Below are 20121 nucleotides of genomic sequence, written 5' to 3' on the forward strand. Positions count from 1 at the left end.
CTCTCAGAACCTTAACACACGCATGCCAGCGAGCTCTCAGAACCTTAACACACGCATGCCAGCGAACTCTCAGAACCTTAACACACGCATGCCAGCGAACTCTCAGAACCTTAACACACGCATGCCAGCGAACTCTCAGAACCTTAACACACACATGCCCACGAGCTCTCAGAACCTTAACACACGCATGCCAGCGAGCTCTCAGAACCTTAACACACGCATGCCAGCGAACTCTCAGAACCTTAACACACGCATGCCAGCGAACTCTCAGAACCTTAACACACACATGCCCACGAGCTCTCAGAACCTTAACACACGCATGCCAGCGAGCTCTCAGAACCTTAACACACGCATGCCAGCGAACTCTCAGAACCTTAACACACGCATGCCAGCGAACTCTCAGAACCTTAACACACACATGCCCACGAGCTCTCAGAACCTTAACACACACATGCCCACGAGCTCTCTTACCCAGGGAGCGAGATGAAAATGTATGCAGAGCCTGCTCTCCCATCTTAGCCACCGCACTAAAGTAGGCCTCGCTGGTCACTGCAAGAGCTGCCAAACAGATGCACACACACACATAAGTCAGAACTTTAACAGCCTTAATGTCAAACTTTAACAAACTCAGAACTTTAACAATCTACCACACACACACACACACACACACACACACACACACACACACAAAGTCAGAACTTTAACAGCCTTAATGTCAAACTTTAACAAACTCAGAACTTTAACAATCTAACACATACTCGCACACACACACACACACACACACACACACACACACACACACATTTCAATCATATGACAGGACAAGCACAGTTGGGTACTCTGGTATGCTTAAATACAGGCTGATAAATGAAACCCACTGTGTGAGAGCCAGGAATATCCCACACCCTCAGCATCACCTTACAGGTTAGCTAGAAGAACAGGTGTGTATGTCCAGGAGCGTGTGTGCTCTGCGCTGCACCTCTCTGTACAAGTACCCCATCATATAAGGCACTTCTTACATTTAGTCATTTAGCAGACGCTTTTATCCAAAGCGACTTACATATGTGCGACTTACAATGTATACACATTTTACATTCATGGCACACTGCACATCAGGAGCAATTAGGGGTTCAGTGTCTTGCTCAAGGACGCTTCGACAGGGACTCGAACTAGCAACCTTCTGATTACTAAACGACTTCTCTACCTCCTGTACCACTGTCACACGATAGTCTGTAAGACTAGCAGGCTATCGTTCATTTAAACTTCTGCCTTAAATGTGCAAACACATACTCACATTGGAATGCTTTAACATAGCTGTTTCCTAAGCTGACCATCTTCTGTAGGTCAGGGTTGAAATGTTCCATCAGATTCTGTACAGGAAAGGTTTGAAGTTTTTAATCATAAAACAACGTATTCAGACAAGAGACAAAAATAAGACCTTCATTTCCTCCTTTGCTATTAGAGTGAGTTAACAGGTCAGAAGACACTGAACTTTTTCCACCATTCTGCCTTCAGCAAGTCAAACTTACAGTATATACAGTGATATTGGACCTGTGCGAATGATCACAGTTAACTTACAGTATATACAGTGATGCTGGACCTGTTCAGATGATCACAGTTAACTTACAGTATATACAGTGATGGAGGACCTGTGTGAATGATCAGTTAACTTACAGTATATACAGTGATAGTGGACCCAGTTAACTTACAGTATATACAGTGATGGTGGACCTGTGCAGATGATCACTATTCGCTCCAGACATGGTGGCCATTTGGGGGGACCACAAACTGTAAAGAGCAGAAATGTTCACTTCATTTCTGTTGAAGAGGCCAAATATTATCTACTGCAAGACAAAGCCATTTGCCTGGAATGGGTAAAAACAAACAAACATGGTAGACTCCATTACAATTGACACCTAATTATCACTCAGAGGTAGAAGAGCTCTTACCTGTGACAGTTATCCCTCAGAGGTTGAAGAGCTCTTATCTGTGACAGTTATCACTCAGAGGTAGAAGAGCTCTTACCTGTGACAGTTATCCCTCAGAGGTTGAAGAGCTCTTACCTGTGACGGTTATCCCTCAGAGGTAGAAGAGCTCTTACCTGTGACAGTTATCCCTCAGAGGTTGAAGAGCTCTTATCTGTGACGGTTATCCCTCAGAGGTTGAAGAGCTCTTACCTGTGACAGTTATCCCTCAGAGATAGAAGCTCTCTTATCTGTGACGGTTATCCCTCAGAGGTAGAAGAGCTCTTACCTGTGACAGGTAAAGTCCCTTGTGCTGTAACTCCTGTCTTGGTTCCCGTGACGGTGGTAACACTGATGTAAGTATGCCCAATTGGTCGCTAATGCCCCTGCTCTCTCAGTCCCTCTCCTCCTGTAATGAGTCTTTTCAGTCCTCTGTTATCGCCTCATATCACAGACACAAGGATGGAGGGATGAAGGGAGGGAGGGAGAATGCGCACGCCATCGATACTGCCCGGGCCTCTGAATAATTCAACGCTAGCTGCCGCACCGGGGCCACTGAGGGACATGTGCTCAGGGGCCTGGTGACCCTAGGGGTGGCCCCGGCACACCCGAGTGCTCCCGGTGAACATGCCACCGCCCAGCATATGGTGAACACTCTGGCTCATTGTGAGGAGATGGACACGAGGGGCTCTGTGCCAAGGCTGTGGTCGTGTTGGTGCTGCTGGTCAAACCAAATATGGCCATCAGCGCTTTACAGATGACAAAAAGACAAGTGAGACAGGTGACTAGGTATAAGTTATATTTCACAGGTTTAATGTTTGATACATCATTTAATATCCACTTCATAACATGTTAAAGGAACTAATACAAAACATGATAGCAACTCTTTTAAGGGGAAACACTCGTCACTTTGGTGTTAAACCTCAAATAGTGCAAAGACAGAGGAGAGACCCAGACCACTGGGTGATCCACGACCCTGATTTCACCAAGTCAGACAGGTTCAGAGGTAATACATCTACATCCATACACACAAATGTCAGTTGGTTGCCCGTTCACAAATAATGCTGCATGTTACTTAACACATAAATATGAATTTGTGTGAATAATAGATCGATATTTTGTACACAATTTGTTGTATAACTGAAAATGTAGAATGGAGAGGTAATATATGCATAGAAAAGGGCCCAGCAAGTAGCAGACATAGAATGTTGTAGTATGCTGTAGTGTTCTCACATTAAACCTGCATATAAGTCATGTCAAATCAATTACAGCTTGGTGTTCTAGAAAAGAGGCTTTTTGGGAAAAACCATTTCTGAACAACAGCTCTTACTTAGTTATAACAGTGCAAATGAATGATGGAATGGAATGCTCCGGAACTCCAGTTAGTCCAGTTAGGTGTATAACTATTGTCATTTAGGCTCCGCACAATACGCTTTTGATCCAAGGCTTGAAATGGTCATAATTCTACAGAAGGTGTACAACAAACAAATATGAACAAATATGAACAAACTGGCAAACAAAAGAAGACACTTTCTTCTTGAGGCAAAGTCTTGAGTCACGATTGTTGTTACTAGCAAGCAGAACCACCACTTCACCTCCAATGGAAATACCACATGTGAACATCAGACAGTGCAGAAGTCTGTCTTACAATTTAGTGTGTGTGTGTGGAACAACCACATACATGCGCATAAGGTATCACACACACACACACACACTGCGCAGACACACACACACTGTGCAGACACACACACACACACACACACACACACACACACACACACAAAGGCCAATATATATATCCTGTCCCTGAAAATCACTGTCAGTCTTTCTCCTACCGCAGACCAGATACATCTCACTTGGACACACACATAGACACAACCCATACATCATTATCCTCTCTAGGCTCTGCCTCTCCTCCTCCATCTCTCGGCTGTATGATCACACAGCATCTGGTCTGGTGTGGTGTGGTGCGGTGTGGTGTGGTGTGGTGCGGTGTGTGAGGCTCAGGCCTTCAGCAGCTGCTGGGCGAGTGTCTGGAGCTGGGCCCGCTGCTCGTACAGGTACATCTGCGTCTCCCAGAGCATGTCCACCAGCACCGCGTCGCTCACCTCGTCCAGCATCACCTCCTGCGTCAGCTGAGGGCTGAATCTGCACGGACATTTACATTTACATTTAGTCATTTAGCAGACGCTTTTATCCAAAGCGACTTACATATGTGCGACTTACAATGTATACACATTTTACATTTTTACACTGATGGCACACTGCACATTAGGAGCAATTAGGGGTTCAGTGTCTTGCTCAAGGACGCTTCGACAGGGAATCGAACTAGCAACCTTCTGATTACTAAACGACTTCTCTACCTACTGTACCACTGTCGCCCCAGGGACAAGAAAGACACCTTTTATTCAGCCACAAAACACCCCAGAAACTGGATTATTAGTCAATACCCCCGTGTAAGAAAATCTCTAACGTGGAACCATTGCCACCGCTAGCAGCGCTGAAAAATAAGATGCCCATTCGGAACAAGTGAAACCTGACACATAGGGAGAGGAAGAGAGGCCGGAGGGGAAGAAAACAGGAGAGGTGGAGCGGTGGAACAGAGGAGGAGACGAGAGACACTGTGTGGGCTGTAAAGGGAGAGCGTGTTTGTTTGGAGAGGAAAAGCTGTGAAAAAAAGAGAAGTCCGAGAGAACAAAGAGAATCCAGAGGGGAGAACAAAGGGAGCGGGGAACAGGATCGGACGGGACGGCAACAAGAGAGGAGAGAGGGAGAGAGAGAGGAAGTGATAAGGGAAGGAGAGATGGGTGAGAGGAAGGGGAGGGGAGTTGAGGAGAAGGGCAGCATTTCTGTCGAGTGCTTAGTAACTCTGTCTGTATATTCCAAAACACAAAAGGACAAAAACGAAAAAGACAACACCAAATGGATCTCTTAATATGAGTGTAAGTAAGTGAATGAATGAATGAATGAATGAAATGCACCCTTTAGTGAAGGCACAGGAAGGAAGACAGTCATCGCATGGAGCACTTGTCATGAGGTCTCCCGCTGCCTTACTGACCTGTGGTAGATCATGTCAGTCATCTCACACCAGGAACGGGCTCTGTCCACCGCACAGCCATCAGAGTCTGTGCACTGAGAGAGAGAGAGAGAGAGAGAAGAGGGAGAGAGAGAGAGAGAGAGAGAGAGGGAGGTTGAGTGAGGGAGACAGGAAAAAGGAGAGAGTTTTAGGGACACTTGAAGTTCAGAAGATTACCAACTTTGTCCAGTACGTTTGGACAGACAGTCTTCTCAGTATTTCAGTGTTCAAAAACAAACTTAAGAAATGGATAAAAATAACCAAACCTGCAACCATAATTAGGCCACTGCACTACTCACACCGTAACTTCTTTTTATGTCTAACACCTTGTCTGTCTGGTTTTTACCATTTGTTATCTTAACTGCACTGTTTTGTCACACCGTTGTTTACCTTGTATGTCTGTCTGGTTTTTACGATTTGTTTTCTTAAAATTTTTCTTGGGAAATGTTTATCAACGTACGCTGTCCCTTTTCAAATAAACGCATAAACAATAAACTACTGCTACCACTTGTTCTAGATGAACCTGTCCTCGTCCGTACCCAGCGTTAAGAGAAACACACAGAGGCAAAAGCACAGTGGACCCAACACAGACTCACACAATCAAACACAGAGGCAACAGCACAGTGGACCCAGCACAGACTCACACAATCAAACACAGAGGCAACAGCACAGTGCACCCAGCACAGACTCACACAATCCACCAGCATCTTGCCCAGCTCCTTGGCTCCCACGAAGGACTTGGCCAGCTCCAGGGGGTTGGAGGGCCGGAACACGTCCACGGAGCTGACGGACACCTGGGGGGGCTTCCCCGTGCCCAGAGACACCACCACCCTCAGCCTCTGCACCTCCGCCCCTCTCCCCTGAGGGAGAGATAGAGAGGAGGAGAGACGGGAGGAGGAGGAGGAGGAGATGGAGGAGAAGGAGGAAGAGGAGGAGATGGAGGAAGAGGAGGAGGAGGAGATGGAGGAGAAGAGACGGGAGGAGGAGGAGATGGAGGAAGAGGAGGAGGAGGAGGATGAGGAGAGACGGGAGAAGGAGGAGGAGGAGGAGATGGAGGAAGAAGAGGAGGAGGAGGAGAGAGAGAGGAGGAGAGACGGGAGGAGGAGGAGATGGAGGAAAAAAACTTTAGGTCTGAGAATAGGAATACCAAATTTGCCAGAATAGGCAAAACTAAATTACCTTTTGGCAAATGTGGCAAGAATCAGCTTAGCACACATTGAAGCACTTTAAAACATGCAGGAGTCAAAGAACAAAACAGACTGTTTTCTCCTTATACTGAACTTCTTTGCCAAAATGAAACATTATCTGTAAATGTAATTGTAAAGTTCCCCTCGTTAAGCTACTTAACATAATTAAGACCTTTATTATTTAAGACCCTGTTGGTATACGGAGCTACAGACCTGTACTTTCAGGGCCTTGTTATAATGGTGAATCTCCGTCATGGCGTCTAGTGTGGGGTTATTGGCCAGCAGCCCTCCGTCCAGGAAGCGCCCCATTGGCCGGAAGTAGGTGGGGGCGGCACCACTGGAGCGGGCGGCACGCCAAACTAATTGTTCTGAAGAGGGCAGGAGACAGAAGAACAAGACAAACAAAGGACTCGTGATGAGAACTTCATGGAAGAGCTATTTAAGGACAGTCCTGTTCACAAAGTATATCCCTTATGGTGAATCATGTCTGCGCGCACACACACACACACACACACACAAACCCTTCAGCACTCACACATTCAAGTAAACACACGTACGGACACACACCTTCATCGGTCACCCTCCTACGCTTTCTAGGCGGCTCCACAGTGTATCCCACTATCAACACATCCTCATCCTCCCATCCTGAAACAACAACACTCACACTGATACAAACGCATGCTCTGTGTGTGTGTGTGTGTGTGTGTGTGTGTGTGTGTGTGTGTGTGTGTCCTCAGAGGGTCTGCAGTGGTGGAACTAACTCAACCCACATGACCGAGAATCACGAGTGCCTGAAAAAAACCACTTGCACCACCAAAACCATTCCATGCTAACTAGTCAGATGCTCCCTCACCGGTGTGTAAAATGGCTTTATTCCAGTGCTACGCTGGAGACACGTGAATAACAGGAATGTTAACTGAGGGGGGGGGGGGGGGGGGGGGGGGGGAAGCAGTTCAAGTGACTTCTGCAGGCATGTGACAGATCGACTGGCCTGACTGACATGTGCTTTCAGTTGGAGTCACGCAACTGCAGTCGAGCATTTAGAGCCGGTCGTGTTGGACCCCTCTCCTGTCCCGTCCCTCCAAAAAGCCACGTGTAACCTAATTCCTTCTCGTTTTTTAAACCACATCCCGTTTCCATTTTGAGACGGCTGAGCTTTGAAAGTGAACACAGTAGTCTGCAGTCTTTCAGCGAAAACAATGACAGGCTGTTCTCTCCCGAGTCACCGCGTCAGATACGAGTGTGACATTATTCAGATCACTAGTGTGCTCAACGGTGCCAGCAGTTCATAAATCCCACTTGAAGCCTCAGTACTTTTGTTATTTCTCTCATTTGTGGGTTATTCCCTCTAGAACCACCCCTACTCTGCATAGAAGGCAAGTCATTCTCTGACATTAGAAGAATGAAATGGATGTGGGGGTTGCGCTGCTGTTTCCTAACAGGAGGCGAGTTCTACTCATACAGAGAGATGACACAGTCATACAGTGCAGAGTTTCTGCTGTTCTCAGCCCCATCACGTGACCAGATCACTAGCACAAGAACAGAGAGAGGCTGGAGGTTGGCAGCGTACGCTCGGGGGTGGTGACCAGATCACTAGCACAAGAACAGAGAGAGGCTGGAGGTTGGCAGCGTACCCTCTGGGGTGGTGAGAGGCTTGAAGGTGGCAGAGGAGGCATACGGCGGGTCACGTTGGAGAGCCGGGGGGTCGTAGTTCCTAAAGATGTGCAGCTCCCCTGGATGGCGGTCAGCAAGGACACTTGTCACCATCACCCTGGTGCAAGGAAAGAAAGGATTGAAGGATGGAGGTAAAAAAAAAGAGAGAGAGAGAGGGGCGGGGGAGAGAAAGCAAGACAAAAAAATATATCAGAGGCAAACCCACATTGCAATGACAAAGGATGAACAAGAACATACAGAGTTTTGATGCAGACTTCTACCTGGGGTGTCTGACTTCACTCATCTTGGTGTTCTCCCCAAACTCCTTCTTCAGGAAGTCCTCCAGGGGGGCGGACTCGTAGGGTCGCGACCCCTTGAACACCTGCTCCTTCATGCGGAAGTACAGGCAGCGCAGGTACTCCATGGACTTACCTAGACAACACAACACAACACAACACAACACAACACAACACAACACAGTCAGTTCAAGTCCAAGTGACTGACCCATAACAGCACTCCACCCATGCTGTAAAGATAATACGCACACACGCACACAAACACACACACACACACACACAGACACACACACAGACACACACCATGTATAACAGCCAGGGCCAGTATTCCTCCAGTGCTGGTTCCCGCCACCCAATCAAAGAGCTCTCTCACTGGGCGCCCAGCCTCTCGCTCCACAGCGATCAGCATCTGAATCAGAACCAGACCCTTGATCCCTCCTCCGTCCAGACACAGCAACCTGTCCAGCCTTCAGAGGAGACACACACACATCAGGGTCACACCAGGGTCACATCAGGGTCACATCAGGGTCACAACAGGGTCACATCAGGGTCACATCAGGGTCACATCAGGGTCACATCCTCAACAACACTGGGGTCACCTGGACTATGATACTATGATCTATTCATGTTAATGACTTGTCAGACACAAGCTAGAAAATCAAACCTAATTGTCAGTGTGTGTCAATAATCAATAATTAGCTATATCTCTTCTCCAGAATAACTGACACGGCAGGATCAATGAAGATGAGGTGTTACTTCTCCATCGTCGCAGACATACTTCCTGCCTCCTGGTTTGACCCCGTCCACTTCCCCTTTTCCCCCGCTCATAGCCGCGATGGATGCCGACACGTGCATGATGTCCTCGAATCCTGTCAGCCAAACACAGAAAAGATTGTGAAACTCCTCAGCAGATCACCACATCACCTGAGAACATAGCACATGCACACAAGGTCTCACCCATCTGGAAGGGGAAACAATGCAATCATCCTATTTAGTAGGACAACTAGGAGAGTAACTATTACGTAGGAATAACAGTCAACTAAGATAACAAACTGTTTTTTTAATCAATTAATCAATCATTGTCTTCTGAACAGCAGAACTGCATCGTTATAAGACTTCAGGGGAGAGGTCAAGGGGTCGTTTCTTCATGAGGCCATCTACTGTATATAACATTACACAGCCACCAGGCAAAGAATAGGGAGTGCACATTCTCACTGCTGGCAGAAGGAGGCAGTCACATAAACAGGAAACCCAACCCAAAGATGCTAACTTCCCCGGCCTGCCCACACTGAGGACAGAGAGGAAGACACCAGGGAGGTGAGACACCAGGCAGGTGAGACACCAGGGAGGTGAGACACCAGGGAGGTGAGACACTGTGGGCTATTCCAGCCTGACCATTATGTTACTAAGCAATCTGACTGATCTGGTTAAATGAAGCTTTAAATGTTCCCCAGTGATGGTCAAGAAAACAAACATTTTCTCAGGAAGAATTCTATAGAGAGCACACACAGAGGTAGAGACCATTTTAAAGTATAACAATATAACATCACCATAGGAGGAGAGGGATGACAAGACAACTTCATTTCAGTATACCCAGAATGGACCGCTGTGTCACAGAACAAGAGCATGTTTAGGGATGGGAGGAGTGGATCAGAGTGGAGGTCTCTCTGGGGGAAGGGGGGGGGGGGGGGGTGGCATTACCTATGCCAGGAGTCCCAGCTCTCCTGCTGGGGGAGAGCAGATCTGGTGCCGGGGGGTGGCAGCGTTCAGCTCCTACACTACACAGCATGTCGAGCAGAATCTTTCTGTTGGGGCCTTTGAACATGCCATGCATCCACAACACAAGACCAGAGAGAGAGAGAGTGAGAGGGAGGGAGAGAGAGAGAGAGGGAGGGAGAGAGGGAGGGACAGGATGAGAGAGTGGGGGTTGTGTGGGGTCAAAGACGTGAGACAAAAAAAAGACAATCAAGCTCACCATGACCAGACGAAAACAAACAAGACATGATTCATACTATTAGTAAGACTTTCAAATAATTAATTCATTGTTAATCATTTGATATTATTGGAAGATCTTTCAAATAAAAACACAGGTGTTTACGTATGGATGCAGGGCTACTGCTTATGCATGCACTGAATGTTGGGACACAAGCTCAAGGGCTAAGTTATATTAAGCTTTCGTTCTTTTGTGATGATGAAAGAACGAAAGAGACTGGTTGCCCACACAACACACAGATGTAAACACAGCCATTCGTACGTCGGTTACATTAAATTAAGCAATGAAGACAGCAAATATTTATATCTGGTATAAATATGTTAAATATGTTATCATCACGAACCCCAACAAACACATGCATGAAAACTTACAAACTGTTCTTCTGCTCACCTACAGCTGTGACAACTGTTGTACAAACCACTTTGGGTTCAAGTTTGACTTCCTTTTAAAATAAAATATCCGTTTTAGACATTTAAAGGAGTCATTTTCAGCACTGGTCTCTTCCTCAGCCCCCTCTTTACTCTCCTCCTTGTACCCCCTTGGTCTCCTTCTACTGAAATGGACCATCTCTCGATCGCTCTCCCTCTCTCTCTCTCCCTCTCTCTCTCCCTTTCTCCCTCTCTCCCTCTCTCATCCATCCTGCCTCACCTTTGCTGCTGCGGGCGGCGATGAGGCCGGGTGTCTCCCCCAGGGCGTTGTGGATCTCCACATCAGCTCCAAACACTATCAGAGCCTTGATCAGGCCCATATGATCCAGCTGAACAACCAAACATGCAGAATAAATGAGCGACTGGTTTGTGTATACAATAAACATGACATTTTTCAGACATTTAAAGGTATACTCTGCAATTATTTTGTGTATACAATAAATATTACATTTTTCAGACATTTAAAGGTATACTCTGCAACTCTTTTGAAAGGTGATTGATATTTGGGCTTAACAGCCAATCTGTGATCCTGAAGCAATTTGCTGATTGGCAGGAATAGTGTATAGCTCGGTCCGAGCCGCTCTGTGTGTTTGAGAACCACCAGGAGCATTTCACTGAATTTGACAAAAAAAGTGTAGAAAACTTCAAATCGTGGACTATGCCTCTAACTGACATAATTCAACTAAAAATCGGATGAACGGACACCATTCTGTTTCTTTAAACAGCAAACACGGTGGATTCAGATACTGAATAGAGTTGATTCAGAATGCGATACAGGGTACAGGGTTCCAGGTTGCTAGTTCGATTCCCTGTCGAAGCGTCCTTGAGCGAGACACTGAACCCCTAATTGCTCCTGATGTGCAGTGTGCCATCAGTGTAAATGTAAAATGTGTATACATCCTTGTAAGTCGCTTTGGATAAAAGCGTCTGCTAAATGACTAAATGTAAATGTAATGTAATGTACAATGTTGAGCTGTCTATGCCAGGCATCTGAAGCCAGACGGCGTGTACCTTCATGGCGAGGTGAAGGGCCGTGTTTCCGTCTGGCCCGAGGATGTTGGGATCCCCACCATGTGTGAGTAGGACCATGGCCGCCTCAAAGCGGTCCTTCTTGGTCATGATGTGGAGGGGGCTCTCCCCGGTCTTACTGAGGTAGTTCACATTGCAGCCTCTATCCAGCAACATCCGAGTCATCTGGGCCGGGCAGAGAGAGAGAGAGGGAGGGACAGCTTATTCATCAGCTGATGAAGATCGATTAGCACATGGACGCTAGCTATTTGTCACAAGGCCACAAAGCAAAGCCTCTGTTAGAACGGTATAAAAATAACTTCTGGTTGTAGTTCCACTCAAGTCTTAACATACTGTATCTAAAGCCTATTGCAGAACAACACATCAAGATCCATTATACAATCACTCAATTGCCAGTTTATTAGGAACACTGAGCGAAACCTAATACAGTCAACATTAATACAATACAACTAATATAATACAACATTCCTGCAATCAAATTATGAGTGTTAAAATGACCGGCCTTGTGTATTAGACTGCATTCGTTTCAGCTCAGTGTTCCTAATAAACTGGCGAGTGAGTGTACGTCTCCTATGTTTCGTTTGCATGAAAAAGAACTGTACAGTAAATGGACTATTCTGACCTCAGAGGTCTTGGACCAGTGGAGTGGAGAGCCTCCATAGACGGGGTCCTCTGCCTGGAGCTGAGCTGGGTCAGCGGTCAGAATGGCCTCCGCACAGCTGGAGAGGAGAAAGAAGACAAACGTAAATCACTCCACGGAGCCGACGTCCAAGAGAGAGGCCTAGAGTCTGGGGACGTCTTCCTCTGCTGCTCACCCTTTCTGGCTGTACTTCATGGCCGCATGGATCGGGTAACAGTTGCCTCCGAGAACGTCACACTTGCCCCCGCCTCCCAGCAAAGCCTTGACCGCCTCCGCACGTCCCAGACGGCAGGCCACGTGGAGCGGCGTTTCCCCCGCCAGGTTGAAGTCGTTCACCCCGGCACACAGGCGACAACACAGGACCTGAAGACCACAGTTAGATCAACCACAGTGCAAAGACCTAAGGGACTCAAATGACCACAAATCGCCACTAAGAGTGGCAGTTGGCAGTATTCAAAATTCCCAGGGTGAGTTTCTGTCCTGACCATAATGTACTACCCCAAGCCTCCCACAGCTCTTTTGCAAGGCCTCGGCCTATAACTCACCTCTATGACAGCTGCCGTGTCCTGCTTGGCAGCACAGTGCATGGGCGTATCTCCATTTTTGTCTTTGATGTCGGTGCGAGCCTGGCACTCGTCGAGAAGCTCGCGAACGCAGCCCACTTCCCCTTGCTCACAGGCCAGGTGGAGCGGCGTCTGCCCCTGGCCATCCCGAGCATTGATCTGGCTGGAGAGAAAGAAAGACAGATCAAAAGAAAGAAAGAAAGAAAGAAAGAAAAGCCATGCCGGCTGCACCTTCCCTCTTTCATCTCTTGTCTCACCAGTCTCATTAGTTCTAGTGTCTTCTATGTCGGAACACCCAACTCTGAAGAGGATCTTACCTCAGGACATAATTGTGCTTCAAGCAGTCCCTCAATCCTTTATCCACTGCAATATGGGCGGAGCTCCAGTCGGGATGGCTGCGGAGGCAGTCCACTATTGGCTGGATGGTCTCGGGTTTGAATGATGGGACCATCTCATAGAAGGGGCGGAGTTTGAGGGCATACTGAGGGAACCAGTTCATGGCGTCTTCTTCTGAAGCCACCTGGAACAATCTGAACCAAAACGAATGACGACAGACAATACGCTAAACATGGTGGACTTTTTGTATATCTTCTTCTTCATTCATTATTTATTCCATCTGTATAAACATCAAGGAGTCTTGTTGTTGTTATTCAGAAGTTTTTCATCCTCTCACAGAATGAGTGAGCTAGTCGAGGTGTAACCCACTGAACGTGGCATGTTCACCTATAGACACTAGGGCTGTCAACGAATATTCTAAATTCGAATATATATTCGAATAGTTGTTAAAAATTGAATTTCGAATGTGAAAATGAATATTCAAATGTAAAAAAAAACAAACAAAAAAAAACAGCGGCAGCACTGTCTGCTTTGCGGGTGGGCGCGCGCCTGAGATCAGGGACAGGTCACAGGAGTCTCACTGTCTGGCACAGAGTCACTGCTGACAGTTGACTTGCGAGATGCAGAAAGTGCAGAATCCAGCTTGACCGCAGCAGAGAAAGTGATTGTAACCCCCAAACATCTAAAGAGTGATGTCGGGAAATATTTCGGATTTTGGTCAGTTGATGGTAAACTTGTTGAGCCTACAGCTAAAGTAGTGTATAAGCTATGTAAGCTAGAGTTAGCTTACCATTCAACAACTAGCAACTTGAGGCTACATCTCCACATTTTGGATATTTAGCCTCAAGTTGCTAGTTGTTGAATGGTAACCTAACTCTAGCTTACACACTACTTTAGCTGTAGGCTCAACAAGTTGCCTCACTGCTGACAGTTGACTTGGTGGAAGATGGCAGAAAGTGCAGAACCCTGCTTGACCGCAGCAGAGAAAGTGATTGTAACCCCCAAAAATCTAAAGAGTGATGTCTGGAAATATTTCTGATTTTGGGCAGTTGATTGTAAACTTGTTGAGCCTACAGTTAAGTAATGTGTAAGCTAGCGTTAGCTTACCATTCAACAACTAGCAACTTGAGGCTACATCTCCAAAATGTGCATCCAAGTGAATATGGCATAATATGTGGAACTTCAGCGAAACAGCCACGTCTGGATACATATTTTGCGCCGTCCGTCACAAGTTCGTTGCCTGCGGCAGCAAAAATTGATTTCGTTCATATGCAAGGACATGAGGCCGATCAGTGTGGTGGATGGGATAGGCTTCAGGGAGTTCTGTGAAGCACTGGAACCGAGGTACCATATCCCTTGTTGTCGTTCATTTAAACCGCTATGTGCAGAGAGCGCGACGGTGCGGGAGAGGCAGAGAGAGGGAGAAAGAAAGAGTGCGAGTGTGTGCAAGCTCTGCGGTCTTGGCCATTCGTTAATTAACTTATTTTTGTGTAGGTAATATGTTGTTAAATATGTTTAAACTTAAATAAATTACCTATACAAGTAGTTATGTCTCGTTGTATTAATTTGTCCTGTTATTGACGTGCCTAATGCACAACCAGAAATTCGAATATGTTCGAATATATGTGTTTTTTTAAAGCGAATATTCGAACGTCATTTTTGAGCAATTTTGACAGCCCTAATAGACACATCATGGAAGTCTGACCAGATGATTCACAACAGAAGTGCAACAACAGCATATGATCTGGGCCACAACAATCCCTTCCTGTATCTAGCGAAACAAGAAACTGAAAGCAAAACAGAACCAATATGCAGAAGATTCACCCCCTTACTTTTTAAACAGCACCAAGATTTTTTTTTGTTGGTTTATCAAGTTTACCTGAGGGCAGTGGCAGGTGTCTCAGGACACAGCAGCAGGCAGTCCCACGACTGACTGGGGGGGTTCCGGTACAAAACGATCCTGCCCTCCTCCTTCAGCCTCGTCCGCCCCCCTCCACTGTACTCTGACAGTGGTACATCCCTCACCCGGTATGGGTTGGAGAATAGGTTGGACACAGAGGACACCGTGTCCAGGAGACGCCCTAAGAACTGCATACTCCGTGATAAAAAAAAAATAAGTCTGGAAGAAATAAGTGGGTCAAAAAGTTTATATGAAGCATACACACTATGAGCTAAATATTTGTTATTACACTATACATTGTTCTACACTTAAGTGCTGACCAGTAAAGGCCAAAAACACCAAGACCAACATATATGTTTCAGAAGCTTTGTGTTTTCACCTCCTGCGAAAGGGTCGTGGAACTCAGTAAAACAGTAACCTTAAATAAGGCATGGAAAGTCTGAAAATGTATCTGATAACCAAATCCAGGCCATATATCATAGATCAATGCAGAATAGATCATTAAACATCAACCAAAGAAAAAAATACACACTGATAACTTATTGGATAAGCAGCAGACCGTACCTTAGGTTACATTCACATTTACACTTTTGGCAGATACAAAAGTGACATACAAATGAGTTACAGTGTAAGCAAATAGCTTTTTTTTTTTTTTAAAAGCATCTAGTTTAGTTTCGAAACGGGCAGTGCGGAAAAATATTCTTAAAGAGGACCCAGCATCAAGTCGTATAGTCTAGTAGCCAACTAGGTGAACCCGGAAATGTTGAGTACACCAAAGTTTTTTTTGCAGAAATGTGAAGTATGGGTCCCCAGTATACAGAAACTGCCGGATGCTAATTTGCATATGTTGAGCAATTTGCATAATTAGCATTATTAGCTTAATCGTCCAATTTGACCACATATTTTGCCCCATATGACCAATTCCTACAATATTGGAGTCTTTTTAGAGGTTTTAGAGGATGCTGAATTCAATTCTGGCACTTTCATACTTTAAAATGGTAATTGAATAACACATTTGGATACATTTAGACACATTTGTTATTAATTTTGGACGAAATCTAAGGTTATTTAGAACACAATAATCTTAGATTTCAGAATCATGAGTGCTCTTGTGAATGTTAAAGCATTTTTTTTCAGGGTGTAGTGAAGCTAAATCCCCTCCTGATACTTGACTCCTGTTTGAAATTTGCATTTCTGGAGGAAAAAGCATTGCGATTGCAATAAACTCCTTGGGGTTAAACACCCTGTTGCCTCATGTGAGCGGTGAAGCTGAGAAGGCCAGTCTGCTTGTGAGGTGGCTAGGGTGAACAGATGTCACCAGAGTCACAATGTAAACACTTTGATGGTGATTGGGTATCATATCACTATGTACAAATATACTGTATAATATACTATATACTGTACATGCCATACAAGACAGGCCCCTTAAGTCGCTAGGGTCATGCCCGAAAGGCAGAAAGGCTGCCCAGGTTGGTCCACAAGTCGCAAGATCCAACGAGGACCCAGTTAAAACAACGCCAGACGCAAAAGTTAAAACTGAGTCTGGGCAACCCGGGTCAGCCCGCCAGACGCAAGACTAATCAAGAGGGCCTCACCTCTGCACCACAAAAAGCACTAACTGGCTACCACCTTCAGGCAAACGGCTATGCCTCACAATTAATCAACAAAAGGCAGCCTCCTCATCTTCACTATCCTCGTCTGTTCTGTCATCATCTTCTCCAGATCCTTCATCACTCTCTTTGTGTTCTTGCTGTTGAGTGAGTATGTTGCAGCATATCCCATCATTGCCTTTGCAGGAACAATAACTGGTACAGGCCAGACCTGCAGCTGCACAGCTACACTTTGCTGATGTGCAAGGTTTCAACCCGGCTCTGCAACCACAGCTGACGACATCTAACAAAGCCAGAGGAACAACTGGACTTGAATCCTGGGTGGGCATAATCAGTTCCTCTCCTTCCTTTAGGCCCATCTTCTTGTCCCATCCAAACAAAGTGATATCCACAGCCGGTGGATCAGCCTGGTCTGCTGCTTTCCATAAGAGCACCTGTAGGTGGGCACGTCTTCCATGAAGGTGCATTTTACGCTCTGTAGGAGGTAGTGTTTTCAGTGCTGGGGGCCTTTTGCGCTTTCGGTAAATGTCATACCGAGCTGCATCCAAGGTCACAGAGTTCCTCTGATTGTACAGAGCCAGAAAGAAAGTCCTTGTTGCTTTGGTGATCTGTAAATCTGTGGCTTCTGCCTCTCCAATACAGTGGAGAAGCTTGCCAGGTACAACTGTCATGGCCTTGAGTGCAGATACCTTCCCCTTCCCAACAGGATATGAGGTGGTATCACATCCTGAAAGAGCATGCATGGCCAGAATTGAACAACAATGGTCACCCAGGTTCTTTGCAGTTGCATTTATGCTGAGAACAGTGCCATTCCATTTTTCCATCTGTAGGTTAGTTGTGATCCCAGCCTTCCAACACCAATAAACCATAATCACAAAGACATCTGTGTCATCACTAAGAATGCGAACAGTTGAAGCCCCATGTCTGACAACATCTAACATGTAAGATATAACTGATATATCAGCCTCATCATGTGTCAATGCTGTCAGCTTTACTGACCATCACGATCTTACTTCCTACATTGAAAGTACACAGGAGTTCGCTCAGCCTTTGCTTGTTGTGCTCGACTAGGTAGAGGTGTAGTCAATGAGAGCTTGTACTCTGTGGAGCTCTCCCCTGCTCTTCTTTGTCTCTCATGGTCCTTGGCAGACACCTGCGAATTTTTTTGTCAAAGATGACAAATGTTTGGGTGTTGTAACAACTAAGCCGATGTCCCATGCTGGCTGCAAGATCTGCCACTGTCCCAGACGATGGCCAAACCACGTGATAAATGAGCCGAGATGCATCCACAATGACAACATCTGGTGGCTGGGGATTGCAAACTGGAATTCCAAGCTGCTGGACAAGCACTGACATATTGCCCTTTCGGAGGCATCCATTGTCATCAATGATTGACAAGGGGACTGGGCTAAGCTCATATTTGAAGATAGAAGAGAGCTCCACTTTTCTCTGGCCTCCCACCACCAACAATCGAGCAAATAATGACTCAAGGTCACAAACAACCTTCCCACTGACCTTCATTCCCTTTTTCTGGAACTTCATAGTCACTACCTTGTGAGAGATGGGTGCATTAAATGCCTCCTTAAGTGATGAAGTAAACTTTTTACACATAGCCTGGCCAATCTTCAGCGCATCCTGCACATTCACCTTTTCATCAGCCACCTGTCCATTTATGATGTGGAGGACAAAGTGCTCTCTGTCATGAGTGGATTTGTGTTTTCCCACAGTATCCTCACAATTTGAGAGCGGTCCTCAGCATCCAACTCCCGTCGTGCTTCACCCTCCTCTTTGTGTCTGTTGGACAGAGTCTTCTCTGATGCTACTTTATCACTGTACATGTCATCCAATGACTGAGAAAGATGTGAACATATGCCAAATGATTGGATGCAAACTGCAACCTGTTTAGGGTTGGTTGAAATACCCTTCATGCCCCCTGCTCCCTTCCCTTGCCTGATGCATGTCTGCTCCCCAAACATATCTGCACTCACTGCAAGTGCACCATCTGAATGGCGGCACACATGACTTCCGGAAAGAAGGTCATCTTTTGCAATGGAAGGAAGGTGCTAAATTTCACGTATATGCCAAGTTATCCATCTAGATTCTAGACTATGCTACCTTGCTTTACAACATGCTTATTACAACAGCTTATTTGCATAAAAACATGACCGTACCTCAAAAATGTAAACAAATGTAGGTTATCAACATTCACATCAAAGAGTAGGAGCTCTTGTGATTCAAAATTGTGAGTTTATTGTGTTCACCATGAAAATAACCTTAAATTTCATCCGAAATTAATCAAAAACCTGTCTAAATGTATCCAAAATTGTTATAGAATTACCATTTTGATGTCTGAAAGTATCAGAATTGAATTCAGCATCCTCTACAACCTCTAAAAAGACTCCAATATTGTAGAAATTGGTCACACAGGGCAAAATATGTGGTCAAATTGGACGATTAAGCTAATAATGCTAATTGTGCAAATTATGCAAATTGCTCAACATATGCAAATTAGCATCCGGCAGTTTCTGTATACTGGGGACCCATACTTCACATTTCTGCAAAAAAACTTTGGTGTACTCAACATTTCCGGGTTCACAATGGGGCTCTATGGGCTGGCTACTAGACTAGTAGGCTTGTAACGCCTTACACGTATGATGCCTCTGAAGTTTCATAGTACTACTGGGCATGCTATTAGGTTATTCGAGGCATAGCTTGCAGATAACTGAACAATTGTAATAATAAGCAACTTCATTGTGTCTTCATTCATTCAATTCATCAAACGCACTTAGCTCGTTATTCAGCATGCTAAGCAATACATCGAGTCCAAAAGCTAACTGGCTAACGTTGACCTAAGAAACTGTCACTAGTTAGCTAGTTGGCTGTTACACCACTAACTAACACCGATTCGTAGCAGACAAACACGGATGACAGGTTAACTTTACTCTAAATGACGTGTCCCGTGATCATTAAATCTTGACAATACTAATCGGCTTATTATAATCTTATCCAACAGTTGAGTTCTTGCACCTACCTGCTGATCCTGAGGCTGCTTGGCTCTAGTTCTAGCAGATAGCTTTCCGATTTATGACAGAACATCAACAGTCGCCACACTTCAACCAAACTATACTCAAGCCTTGACAGACGTATCGCTGTCCAATCACACGGCAACCAATTGTATCCTGTCAGTCCAATCAGCTGCGATTTTTTAACCAGATGGCGGTACCATCGTGCAAAACCTCTCTCTTTTTACATACGCACACAACTTCAGTAGCCCGTACTATTAATAAATCTAATAGGGCACAAGAAAACTAATATTTTACTCTGCCTTTCTATAAGGACTGTTATTTAGCAAACCGACCCGATTCTATACGTATACATTAGCTACAGCATTATATTTACAACAAAAAACTACTCCTCTTTTAACAGTGAATCCTCTATATCTTTAA

The 20121-nt window shown here is 45.6% G+C and overlaps 2 protein-coding genes across 2 annotated transcripts in view; both read right to left on the reverse strand.

Moving 5' to 3' along the window:
• baiap2l2b (BAR/IMD domain containing adaptor protein 2 like 2b) overlaps positions 1 to 1911 on the reverse strand; it is a 9361-nt gene extending 7450 nt beyond the window's left edge. Inside the window, exons 1-3 of the mRNA XM_031563983.2 lie at positions 1710 to 1911; positions 1295 to 1370; positions 472 to 558 (exon numbers count right to left, since the gene is read on the reverse strand). Of these exons, the coding sequence (XP_031419843.1) occupies positions 472 to 558; positions 1295 to 1370; positions 1710 to 1772 (226 nt within the window). The 5' untranslated portion in view covers positions 1773 to 1911. The remainder of the gene's footprint in view (positions 1 to 471; positions 559 to 1294; positions 1371 to 1709) is intronic.
• A 1797-nt stretch (positions 1912 to 3708) lies between these two features.
• Positions 3709 to 19889, reverse strand: pla2g6 (phospholipase A2, group VI (cytosolic, calcium-independent)). The gene is made up of 17 exons (XM_031563565.2): positions 19707 to 19889; positions 15045 to 15284; positions 13147 to 13359; positions 12812 to 12992; positions 12442 to 12629; positions 12249 to 12345; positions 11609 to 11791; positions 10818 to 10926; positions 9878 to 9991; positions 8955 to 9045; positions 8480 to 8643; positions 8162 to 8312; positions 7862 to 7998; positions 6441 to 6595; positions 5733 to 5900; positions 5023 to 5096; positions 3709 to 4112 (listed from the first exon to the last, which is right to left on the reverse strand). The coding sequence occupies exons 1-17, from the start codon at positions 19769 to 19771 to the stop codon at positions 3968 to 3970; spliced, it is 2475 nt and encodes an 824-aa protein (XP_031419425.1). The 5' UTR covers positions 19772 to 19889; the 3' UTR covers positions 3709 to 3967.
• Between the last annotated feature and the right edge of the window lie 232 nt (positions 19890 to 20121).

This window comes from Clupea harengus, chromosome 26 (genome assembly GCF_900700415.2).
Source record: "Clupea harengus chromosome 26, Ch_v2.0.2, whole genome shotgun sequence".
NCBI lineage: Eukaryota > Metazoa > Chordata > Actinopteri > Clupeiformes > Clupeidae > Clupea > Clupea harengus.